The 13491-nt window shown below is 25.4% G+C and overlaps 1 protein-coding gene across 1 annotated transcript; it reads left to right on the top strand.

Moving 5' to 3' along the window:
• The first annotated feature begins 10052 nt into the window (after window positions 1-10052).
• LOC106410137 (S-protein homolog 23) lies at window positions 10053-11765 on the top strand. Its single transcript, XM_048762085.1, has one exon. The coding sequence runs from the start codon at window positions 11210-11212 to the stop codon at window positions 11708-11710; it is 501 nt and encodes a 166-aa protein (XP_048618042.1). The 5' UTR covers window positions 10053-11209; the 3' UTR covers window positions 11711-11765.
• The last annotated feature ends 1726 nt before the right edge of the window (window positions 11766-13491 follow it).

Raw genomic sequence — 13491 nt, 5'->3', positions numbered from 1 at the left:
GCTTCACCCCTAGAAACGATTCGCTCATATTACCCGTCGTATGGCTGGAGGAGTATTATCTCTGTTAGATCTCTGGTTTGTAAAGAACTAATTAAAAGGGTTGGAACATGATCATCTATCTCAGTGTGGAATGACCCTTGGATCTCATCCACTCACCCGAGACCAGCAAACAAAAACTTTCATAACAGTTACCCGGACCTCACAGTGGATTCCCTCATCCATCAGGAATCCCGATAATGGAATTTACAGGCACTTAGGACTTTGGTGGAACCCCGCGATGCAAAAATGATTGAAAGTATTCCTCTGAGTAGAAATCAGATGGATGATAGGAATGGATGACATTTCACTAATAATGGGAGATACACAGTACAATCAGGGTATCAAGTAGAAAGGATATATCCTGATAAGGAAAAACCACCAGAATTTTATGGACCCAATGTGGACGTACTTAAGGCATTCTGCTGGAAAGTGAAGTTCCCTCCAAAGTTAAGGCATTTTTTATGGCAGCTGCTGACAGGTTGTATAGCAGTGACAAAAAAATTTAAAATCAAGAGAAATACAAGGAGATATAAGCTGTGCACGGTGTGGGGACCCGGAGGAATCAATAAATCATGTGTTCTTCGAATGTCCTCCGGTACGTCAAGTGTGTGCACTATCTAAGATTCCATCGAACCCAAACATTTTTCCTTTTGGCTCTATTTTTGCTAATATGGATCATCTGTTTTGGATAGTTAATCCAAAAATGGAGGATCATCAGTTTGCATGGATCCTATGGTACATATGGAAGGGTTGGAATAACAAAGTTTTCAGTAATATTGATATTGATCCGAGGGAAACGCTTAACTTAGCAGAATTGGAATCAACACTTTGGGCTGAGGCACAAGTTGTAAATAATCCCAGGGTGGTACTCAGAGACTACATGAAGATGGTGTTTCACTGACGGTTCTTGGAAAGATAAAGATTATTTTTCAGGACAAGGCTGGTTCAGCACCTTACCGGGGTTTGAGGGTTTGTTAGGGGCAAGAAATGTAAGGGCAAGTCTCTCACCTCTTCATGCGGAGTTGGAGGCATTAATTTGGACAATGGAATGTATGAAGAACTTAAGACAGTATCGGGTCACGTTTGCAACAGATTGTTCTCAATTGGTGAAGATGGTTTCGGAACCAGAAGAATGACCAGCATTTGAAAGCTACCTGGATGATATAAAGTTTTTGAGAAAAAGCTTTACCAACTCAGAGATTGTTCATGTTCCTAGGACGGCAAACATAAAGGCGAATCGCTTAGCACACAATGCTCCGACACAACCGTCTTTCGTCGTACACATAGATGCAGAGTTACCACATTGGTTTACGGAGTCTATATGAGTCTGTAAATGTTTTTTGCTGTCAAAAAAAAAAGAAAAAAAATGTGCAGATAGATATTACTTTTGACTACATTGTTACGATTTTGTGGCATATTTGTTTTGTTATCTAATTTAGACATACTTTTAAAAATCGTTTAGTTTTCTTGATTCTTATTACAGTTTGTGTAGTTACATATACCTTTTGAGTATATTGTTATCTGTTACGACTCTTGTCATAGTTGGATTATTGTCCAATTTAAACACAATTAGATACGGATCCGCGCTGTCTGCAGATATTGTTTTTGTCAAATCTTTATTAAAATTATTCAGATTAATCATGTGCATTTGGTTCTTGATTTTGGTTCCGATTTGATTCAGAGGTTTAAAATCCGTTCGGGTATTTAGAAAATTCAATTTGGGTCTGGTTCATGTTTTTTTTTTTGTTTTTAGTTTGGGTAACAAAAGTAAGAATCGGCTAATACCTGAGATTAATTTAGAATCCATTCGATTCCGACAATGTTCAAGTTTTTGGTTAATTTGGATTAAAAGTCATAAAATTTGGGTGTCTTTTTGATTAAATATCAGTTTTTTCTTTGTTTACGGATAAAAAAAATTGGATTATTCAGTTAATATTATATTTTGATAAAATTATTCCGGTAATTCAGCTTTTTGTGTATTTTGTTTATAAATATAATTTTTAATTTTGATTATTCTAAAACTAAATATAGTTAATATTTATACATATGTAAATTATATTACAAAAATGTGGATAACCATTCGGTTCTTGGTTCAGTTTCGATTCAGTTTTGGTCCTTTAGTTTTAGAGTATATGATCCGTTCGTATACATTTTGGGTTCGGTCTAGTTCTTCGGTTCTGGATAAATTTGTCATGCCTAATTTAGATTATGATACATTTTACATGTATAGAATTGATTTGTGTTATACGTATATGTCGAGACATATTTAAGAAAAATCTGTTTCAATGAAGATAAGAAGCAAACTTTACCAATTTGAAGGCCTTATTGCGGGTTCTGTACAGACTTAAAAAGGTATAGCATCTGGTTGAGCTACAATTACATATGATAGTTAGATATTGAGATCATGAAAGTATATAGTCTGATATAGTTGATTGTGATTATCGTTTTATGTGTTTCTCTGTAGGCATATGGTTTTAATGTATTTGTTTGTGTATCATGTAAAGCTAGTGATGCTCTTAATCGGTAGAAGTTGTTGTGAACCAGAGAAGAAAGATCCACTTTAAGAAATTATGCTCCAACAAACATACAAAGCTAAGTCTCGTATTCTTATTTATTTTGTTGTTCTAATTGATATATTAATTAACTAATTAGTTATGTAATCTCTTTTTCGTAGAATGTTTTATCACATTTGGATATATTGAAGAAACAGAGGCAAAGGTTAACTCGATATTGATGCAAAAAAAACCCTTAAAATTAACGGTTAGTTATTAAACCTTTGCACATTGTTTTGCATGTTCTATCATATGTTTGTTTAGTGCTTGATTCCCGGTTTATGTGTCTGTCTAGTTCTTTTTGTTTCTCTGTTTATTCGTCAGTTTAGTTCTTGATTCTCTGTTTATGTATTTGTTTACTTCTTGGTTCTCTGTTTTTTCTTATCTTATGTTTTTGTGTCTGTTTAGTTCTTCTTGATTCTCTAGTTATTCTTCTTGCTCTATTTCTGTTTGTTAGTTCTTATTTATCATCCCAAACGTCAAAATTGATCTCACTGATTATAAGTAATTTATGTTTGAAACTGCCAAAACTCAAAATGGTTTTACAGTTTCTGTGTTGGTTACATGCGTGCTCGTTTTCTAATACTAATCATAACAAACAGTCCATGTTATTTATCTTCTTCTTATGAGAGTGGATTAAAAGGAAGAACAAAAAGATCATTGATTTAGAAGTTTTACAAAACTAAAGTTATAGAGAAACTAAACGCTTAAAACATTAGTACACTTACCGTCTTATCTGCCGTATAAACTCAAGAGAGTCTCCACCACCATAAGATGAGTGCTGAGTCCATGAATGCAGAACTTTGATCTCAACCTTCCATCCAGTTTTGCCTGGTTTGACATCTTTCAATAAAGTAGTTCTGTTGGACGTCACCATTGTCATATGCCTTTTAGTTTATGATTGTGAGGTGCAGAAAATATAGAGGATGGAAGATTATTTATTTTGTTTAGACACTACTAACCATTAGGAGGATCGATAAGCATATTCATTTATCAATTTTGAGGATCGTTAGACTTAGACATATTCTCAATTCAGTTATAAAAAAGTTAAGATGTCAATATCTAATAGATAATTGAAAATGTTTAAATTTGAATTAAGTTGATAGAGGATACACTGTATGCAAGATGCGTTAGTGTAGATTTGATCAAATAGATAAAAATTGGTTAGAATTTTCAATCTAATTGATTGTATGTAGATTTTTATTATATATAGATATTTTTTAAATATCATGCCATCTATTACTTTGTGATATGGTGTATTATTCAAAGCTCGTGTAAGTATAGAGATTGTTAGAATGCTACTATGCTAGTAAAATTAAATATGGACAAATATGAACTGAATATATTTTGGTGTGTTGTAAGTGTAGTTCGTGAGCGGAAGAGAAGCAAATATAATTTTATGGGTTCATGCGATGTCCAGTTTTAGTGAGTATTAAAGTCAGAAGATAAACATAGTCGTGGTTTGATTGATATAATTAGTATTTGAAATATGTATTGGTCTTTTACCTGTAGAATAACCGAAGGATGATTTAGTGTGATGTTTTTAATTAAGAAATTCGATTATATCTTATTATATAAAGCTTGGTTCTTCAAAATTGCTAATTAACATGATCGCGACACATAATAATTATATATTTTAAGATTGTGACATGTGTTAATCTATCTCATAATTAAAAAATATATATACTAAGATATTAACAAAAATGAATTTTATTAACAAGTAATTAAAATATTATTTAATAGTAATTTTTCTTTTTTAAATTCCTAATCAAAAAATAATTGCCAAAAACTATTTGATAATAATTTTCCTTATAATAATGTGACATGTGTTTAAATATATAATAATTAAACATATATATAATAAGATAATAAAAACGAATTTTGATAAAAACTACTTTTAAAAATTCTTTAATAGTAATTTTTTTAATGTTTAGTAGTAATTATTTTAGAAGTTTTCTTTTTACAAAATCCTTAAAAAAATGGAAAACCATTTAAGTTTTTTTTTTAATATTTAGTAGTAATTATTTTAGAAATTTTCTTTTTACAAAATCCTTAAAAAAATTGAAAACCATTTATTTAATATAATATTTCTTTTCTAAAAGTTTGGTTCTTCAAAATTTTTAATTAACATGATCGCGATACATGCCAACTATATATTTTAAGAATATGACATGTGTTAATCTATCTCATAATTAAAAATATATATATTAAGATATTAACAAAAGCGAATTTTATTAAAAAATAATTAAAATATTATTTAATAGTAATTTTCCTATTTTAAAATCTTAATCAAAAGATAATTGTAAAAGACTATTTGATAACAATTTTCCTTATAATATTGTGACATGTGTTTAAATATATAATAATTAAAAATATATATAATAAGATAATAAAACGAATTTTGATAAAAACTACTTTTAAAAATTATTTAATAGTAAAAATATTTTTTTTTTAAATATTAAGTGGTAATTATTTTAGAAATTTTCTTTTTCCAAAATCCTAAAAAATTATTTCAAAAATAATTTATTTAATATAATTTTCCTTTTCCAAAATTTTAATGAAAATGTAATTATAAAATATTATATTGAGCTTGGTTATTCAAAATTGTTAATTAACATGATTGTGACACATGTCAGTTATATATTTAAAAATGTGATATGTGTTAAACTATCTCATAATCAAAATATATACTAAAATAATGAAAATGATTATTCTTAAAAAATAATTATAAATATTATTTAATAGTCTTATTATTATTATTATTATTATTATTATTATTATTATTATTATTGTTAGTATTTTTATAAAAAATTTGGTTCTTCAAAGTTGTTAATTTACATGATTGTGACAATGTTAGTTTTATATTTGAAAATGTGATATGTGTTAAACTTTCTCATAATCAAAAATATATATACTAAAATAAAATAAAAAGCTATTTTTTTAATTATAAATATTATTTAATAGTCTTATTATTATTATTTATTATAATGTTTGTTTTAAGAGATACTAAAGATAGAGAATTATAAAAGATAAATATTAACTTTTAAGAAAAATGTTAAACAAAAACTAATTGTAAAATCCTACAAGTACAAAAAATTATTTAGTAAAAAAATGAATAAAAACTACCTTTTAAATAAATAATATTACTTTTTTAAAAGCCTAATTAAAAGAAAATTTTAAAAGTACTCTTATTATTGTCTTAAAAGTAACTAACTTTCCTTTTTTAATAGATAATTTTGTATGTTAAAAAAGTATGACCAAAAATAGCTACAAATATTTCACATCTATATTTAAGTTTAAGCTTCTACATATTATTTTTACAAAACACAATAGTATTTACATGAAGAGTATTACCTCGGTATTTTTTTTTTAATTTCTTGATACAACTCAACTTTTTATTATCCTTATTACATCTTATGATGCTAACATAATTTTATATTTTGATGTTGTTATTGTACATGAGTATGTATGAATATGATGAATATTTGTTTGTATGTATAAAACAAAATATATAAATAATAAACAAATTTTTTTTATTAAAAATAAAATAGTTGTATAAAAATTTAAAATAAAAATTAATTATAAAATAATTAATTTCCTTTTTAAAAGTCTAAATAAAATAAATATATAAAAATAATCTTAATTTTATTATAATTAACTAATTTTACTTTTTAATAATTTTGTGTTAAAAAAATATAAACCAAAATTAACTTCAAATATTTCACCTGATATGATTGTGACATGTGTCAATTAAAAAAATAGATTTTAAATGTCAATAAAATTGTCATTATGTGAAAATAACTTATTCTTTTCCTAAAATCCTAAATAAAAGAGATTTCAAAAAAAAAAAAAATTATTTTCTAATCTTAACCAATTGAGATTTTTTTCTTTTTTAAAAAAATCCTGACAAGAGAGAATTGTAAAATTTTATTTAATAGTAATTTGTACTTATAAAAATTAATGATAAACATGATAGTAAAAAAAAATTTAGTTAACAAGAAAATTTGTAAAAAATATTAGTGATATTGGAAAAAATGAATTTTGAAAATGACAACTTTTAAAAATAGTTAATATTTACTGGAAATAATTATTTGATAGAAATTTTATTTTTCTAAATCCTAGAAAAAATATAATTGTAAAAGAATATGTAATATTAATTTTCTTTTCTAAAATCCTAAAAAACTGTGCAAGAGTATTTGATAGTTTTGTTTCTTATTTGTATAAAAAATCCTAAAAAAAAAAGTTGTATCATATTTTTAAGTCCTAATAAAAAGAAAATTATAAAACATTATTTGATAATATTTTTAAGAGAGTATTTGATGATGAACATGATACAAAAATATATTTAATTAACAAAAGAAGTGTAAAATTAGTATTGATACGAAATGTAAATTTTCTTTATTAGTAACTAAAAATAATTATTTGATAGCAATCTATTTTTTTCTGAAATTCTACAAAGAAGATTATTATAATATGTTATATGATAATAATTTTCTTTTTCTAAAATCTTATAAAATAGAATTTTTTCCTTTTAAAAAAATCCAAACAAAATAAATTTTTAAAGAATTATCTAATAAAACATTAAATTATTACATAAGAACATGTATAATGTTGTCATTAATGTTGTCATTGACTCGATTGGTGTATTTGATTTTCATTTCTTTTTACTTTTCATTCAATTTCTTATTTCGGGTTGTGTTCAGTTTAAACGTTTAGATATAGTATTTTATCTAATCCTAAGTACAAAGTTTATAACAATTCATCTATTTACCATGACTATAAAATACAAATATTAACTTAAACTTATGTGTAAAAATGAGTTTTAATTATAAAATAAATCTCAAACAACATATGCAAAAAAAAACCAATCATAAAACTATAATAAAATTATTTATTGTTTTATAGTTTTTATTAAATGAAAACATCACACAAAACCCGTTACAACGCAACGGGCTCATATCTTGTGTTACATAAAGTAGCGTGTAATCCAAAACTTAATAACAATCTTTAACAATAGACTAAAAAATAGGAAGAGCGTGTATATTTTAGTCCCAACTTATTGAATAGGTCCAAAAGAAAATATGTCATGGTAGAGTTTAAATAGGACTGTATTTTAATATAGTAAATTTTTAAAAAGCTAATCACATACCAAAACAGTAATTGAATCTGTACTATATTTTGGGAATTATTGATTTGTTTCGTGGTAAGTAATATTATTTAGATTTAATATATGATCCTATTTGATAAGTAATATATGACTAGGTAGCGATTCGCACCCTGCGCTGGATGAGATAGTTAAAGAAAGTTACATTTTGTGATTATGTATATTATAATTTAGCTTGACATTATACCACATTTAAGCAGGTTTTGAAAACCGGACCGGTCAGTCTAACCGATCTGACTGTGAATCGGCTATGTAGCCGAGTCCGGTTTAAGTCGAAAATCAGATATGACCTAAAACGCTAAAACCAGTTGAAAACTGGCAAAACCAGAGACCATGTTTAATATTAGAATTCAGTTTTCTAAATTGCATCATTTACTTCCATTTTGCGTTACAATTTAATGCAAATAATTTGTTTAGGAAATATTTCTACTTTTACTTTTCTTACTTCAAAGTAAGGAAAGCAAAATTTGTTAAACAGATTCTCAGTTAAAACGAAACTTATGATTTAAATAAATCCTCTTTAGTTAGTTATATTGTCATATATATATAACTAAAATTCATATATACTTTCATAGCATCTGTTTTTCAAAGTATGTTTTATTCCTAGTTCCTTTTATAACATTTTCATGTTATATATACATACTATATATACATATAAAACCCCAGTTCGACTGGTACACCGGTCCGACCAGCAATCTAGTGACAATGTCGAATCAACATCTGGTCCGGTTTTCATAACATAACATTTTACACATACGTAAATTTATGGACATAAAAGTTAAATTTTTCAAATCATCATTAAATCTGTCGTAATGAAATAAGTTTGTGGGTAAAACATGACAAATTTGTTTAAGTAAATCTGTCAAATTTAAGTAAATCTGTGACTAAAGAGAAATAAATATGTCGAAAATAAATTTGTGACTACATAAATCATTGAAAAATAAGTCTATGTAATGGCAAAATCGTAAATACTATTTTCTGTAACAAAAAAATAATGGTAAAATCGATATAACAAACTATTAATAAAATAAAATTCGAGTTAATCTGGTAATAAATTGATAAATAAGGGTTCAGCTAACTTTTTCCCTATTAGGATTTTGTTTTACATTATACCACATAAAGGACTCAAATTCAATGTGATATTGCAGGAAGAAGAATCGAATACTGCTCAAACACATATAGCATCCATATTTTCGTAATTGCGACTAAAGAAGACTCAAATTCAGTATGATACTGCGGTAAAGTGTTAGACAAAATGAACAATACAGAAAAGAGATATGAATACTCGATAAAGCCCATTCGTGCAGCATCACCAACTCGTGTCGTATGTGAGTGCGGAGCATTCTTGTGTATCCACCAGCTCAATCTCTGTTTTAACACATAAGATAGAGATCATGAAACAGAGTAGTTAAGAGATACAAAAAAACAAGCAAAAAGAAAAGCGAAGACTGGACAAACTAGGGCTGAAAATTAAGAAGACAAGCACGTGATAAAAATGTGTGTCATTTTAATATTTAACATTTGGGCAATTTGATGTGATTTTATCAAATATTTATAGATGAGCCATCTAAACTTTATAAAACAATATTAAATAGTCGTTCTAGGTTTAGCTGTGAATTAACAAAAGAACATCGTCAACTAGGATTTTGTTTGAGTTAACCATTAGGGTCATCAAACCAATCCAAGCCGAACCAATCCAAGCCGAACATGTTTGAAATTTCTGCCGATCGGTTCTGTTGCAGTAACCGAAGTGAAACCAAAATGACCAAATCTCGGTTGGGTTCGGTTTGAAAATTTTGGTTCGGTTATAAATTCCAGGCCTAGAAGTGGTTATGCTAAAAATCATGAATCTGTACTATACATATGCATGGTCAACAATTTCAACTTTTATAAAGGTAATTATATGTATCATTAATGAAATGTATTGTTAGCTCATTTTAAATTTTTAAGTGACAACATTTTATCAGTAGATAAAAGTAAAACTATAAATTAATAAAATAGATTAGATTTCTCATTACACATAAAAAGGTCAGAAATAATCTTCTTTTAAAAGTATTGATAATTTTGACGGATCAAACCCGTTGATGGTTCATCAGCTGAGACAATAAATAGAGAGACCAGAAAATGTAAAAAAAAAAAAAAAAATTCTACCTTATTTGGACGATTTTTTTTTTTCTAATTTACAGGAGAGGCTTGTTCCAAATTAGATCCCGGAAGAAACTCAATCTCGTAGTCAAATCTGCTAATCAGAATTTTTTTTGTCAAATTTTTTTCATTAAACCTAAATGGCTGTTGTTTAAAGGATATATTAAAGAGAAAACCCAAACATAAAATTACAACATAAGATCAAAGGCTAGTGGGAAACACGTGTGATATGTCGAGAGACTAATGGGAATTATTACAACCAGGTGGTTGTCCACGATTTCGGAGATATAAACATGTCATTTTTTGAATTAATAAAATTAATCTTGTGGTATTAACTATGTAACATTATTAAGTTGAGAGATATTATCATATATAACATATATTTTATGTAGCTAGATATATATTAATTTAGTGTGCATAGTTGACATGTGGTGGTCAGTACTTCAAGTAGTCAGCAATTATTTTTCTCGATTAATAATCAAAACAATTTTATTATTTTAAATAGTTTAAAAATAAAAAGTCTTGGTATTGTATAATCTTAGAAGATTATTGAGATATAGTGATAATTCTATCAATTTAAATATAAGTTTTCAAAAAAAAAATTATGACATAATTTGTGATTAATAAAAAAAAGATTAATGAGCAAAAAAAATATTTTATAATACTTTATATTTTCACATTATTTTTTTACCACTTTATTTTATTTTGAATTAAAATAGTTACAAAATTTCCGTAACTTTGTCAAATCGCAAATCACATTTTCTCAAACATTTTTGATTTAGTGATTACCTTAACACTAACAATTGGTTAATCAAAAAAATACATCATTAAATTCTCTCCAATCATCAGATTATCGTATAAAACAATGATTCATTTAAAAGTATTATTTTTAAAAGTATTACTTTCATTTTTAAAAAGTTACTATAATACATACATATTTTAATTAAATATTATTAACTAATTTTAAATTAGAAAATAATATTTTAAATTTTAAATAACATGATGTCATTATTTTCGACATATATACTTAATATTAATGTGAGATTCAGTAGTTTTATTATTCATCACTCATTTTTTATATATCTATCATTTTTTTTTCTTATTACAAAAATAAGCATGTCAATCTTATTATAATTAAAACCATATCAATAGAGTCTTAACTATAGTCTCGTATTAATATATTGTTTCCGTTTTTCAATTTATATTATTATAAACTAATCAGAATTACTTACAATGGAATAAACAGAAAGAAATAAAAATCTACAAATTTAAAGGAAGATATCTCGTCAAATTTCCGTGATTATGTTCCATGCATGACCATGATCCCTTCCTAATAAGATGTTCTGTGTATATATATAATCTAAATAACAAAAGATGTAAAACATCTTATCAGTATCCTAAGAAAAAAATGAAAAATCTCTCAATATTTCTATGTGTCGTCTGCATGATTAGCCATGTATACGGCGACATCAGGATTGCGAACGAACTCAAATTCAAGAAAAAACTCTGGATAAGCTGTTTCTCCGGAGACGACCAAATGGAGCCAGTGATAAAAAACCCAGGAGAACGCCATCGAATTAACTTCAACACCAACATTTGGGGGACAACGCGTTTCATGTGTACGTTGAGACAAGGGCCTAACTATAGACACACTCAGAGCTTCACAGCCTTCAAACAGGTAAGTCCCAGTGATAATGGAGCCTTGTGGGACTGGAGAGCCAGAGAAAATGGTATCTATTTGAAAGTGTGGGCGGGCGAACATGAGCAAGGTGGGGCCTATATGCATAAGGTGCATGATTGGATATACTAGTTTGTAATATTCTTTTCTTATATCTTATATATTCAAACAGAAGTCACAACCTTAATTTATGTGTGATTTTTTAAAAAAAATGGACATAATAGACATATTTCTATAATGTCATGTTACATTTTATCTCTAATCTTATCATTTAAATTTTGGGCATACCAGAAATTTTTATTGGACTATAATAATTGGATTTAAAGAATAGATGATTCATTGAATTTATAAATAATATAAATTAAATAAATATAATTTAATATTGTAATACTATACCTCCATATGTTAAATATTTAAATAGTCGATGTTAACTTTTAAAATTATAAAGATTTTTTTTTTAAATAACAAAAATCATATTATCTAACAATGATTAATCTTTACGACCTTAAACCAATGAAAACAAATTTAAACTATATATTTTATTTTAAAAACTAAATAAAAACGAAATGTTTAATTATTTACTCGATAATATAAATCTATGAAGCAAAAAGTTTAATTTTTAAAAAAATTTCTAAATTTGTGAAATGTTACAATATCTTTGAATATGACAATAAAACAATATTTTACTAATCTTTATATATATAGTTACGATTTTAATAATAAAATAATAATCCGAAAATATATATATAGAAGAAGATACAAATACACGTAAAAGCTTAAAACAATCTATTCAATGAAAAACATATACCGTAAACCTATTATGTTTTAAAAATTGATAGACACATATATTATAATATATACCAATTTAGAATTGAAAACAAAATATTTAAATAAAAATAAATGAAAACAAATACTATACCTCCATATTTTAAATATTTAAATATTTGTCGATGTTAACTTTTAAAATTATAATGATTTTTTTAAAATAACAAAAATCATATTATCTAACAATGATTAATCTTTACTACATTAAACCAATGAAAACAAATTTTAAACTATATAGTTTATTTTAAAAATTAAACAAAAACTAATTTTTAAAATATTTACTCGATAATATAAATCTATGAAGCGAAAAGTTTAATTTCTTAAAAACTTTCTAAATTTGTGAAATATTACAATATCTTTGAATATGACAATAAAACAATATTTTACTAATCTTTATATATATAGTTATGATTTTAATAATGAAATAATAATCCAAAATATATATATAGAAGAATATACAAATACATGTGAAAGTTTAAAATAATCTATTCAATTAAAAAAATATACCGTAAACTTATTATGTTTTAAAAATTGATAGACACATATATTATAATATATACCAATTTAGAATTGAAAACAAAATATTTAAATAAAAATAAATGAAAACAAATACTATACCTCCATATGTTAAATATTTAAATATTTGTCGATGTTAACTTTTAAAATTATAAATATTTTTTTTGAAAATAACAAAAATCATATTATCTAACAATGATTAATCTTTACTACCTTAAACCAATGAATTTTTTTTTAAACTATATAGTTTATTTTAAAAATTAAAAAAAAATAAATGTTTATTTATTTATTCGATAATATAAATCTATGAAGCGGAAAGTTTAATTTTTTAAAAACTTTCTAAATTTGTGAAATATTACAATATCTTTGAATATGATAATAAAATAATATTTTACTAATATTTATATATATATTTACGATTTTAATAATGAAATAATAATCTGAAAATATATATATATAGAAGATACAAATACATGTGAAAGTTTAAAACAATCAATTCAATGAAAAAATGTACCGTAAACTTATAATGTTTTAAAAATTGATAGACAAATATATTATAATATATACCAATT

This window comes from Brassica napus, chromosome C7 (assembly GCF_020379485.1).
Source record: "Brassica napus cultivar Da-Ae chromosome C7, Da-Ae, whole genome shotgun sequence".
Classification (NCBI taxonomy): Eukaryota; Viridiplantae; Streptophyta; class Magnoliopsida; order Brassicales; family Brassicaceae; genus Brassica; species Brassica napus.
This window is presented reverse-complemented; position numbering and strand designations above follow the sequence as displayed.

What these genes read in the sequence shown, in the direction of transcription:
- LOC106410137 (XM_048762085.1), top strand. Translation starts at nt 11,210, where the DNA reads ATGCATGACCATGATCCCTTCCTAATAAGATGTTCTGTGTATATATAT.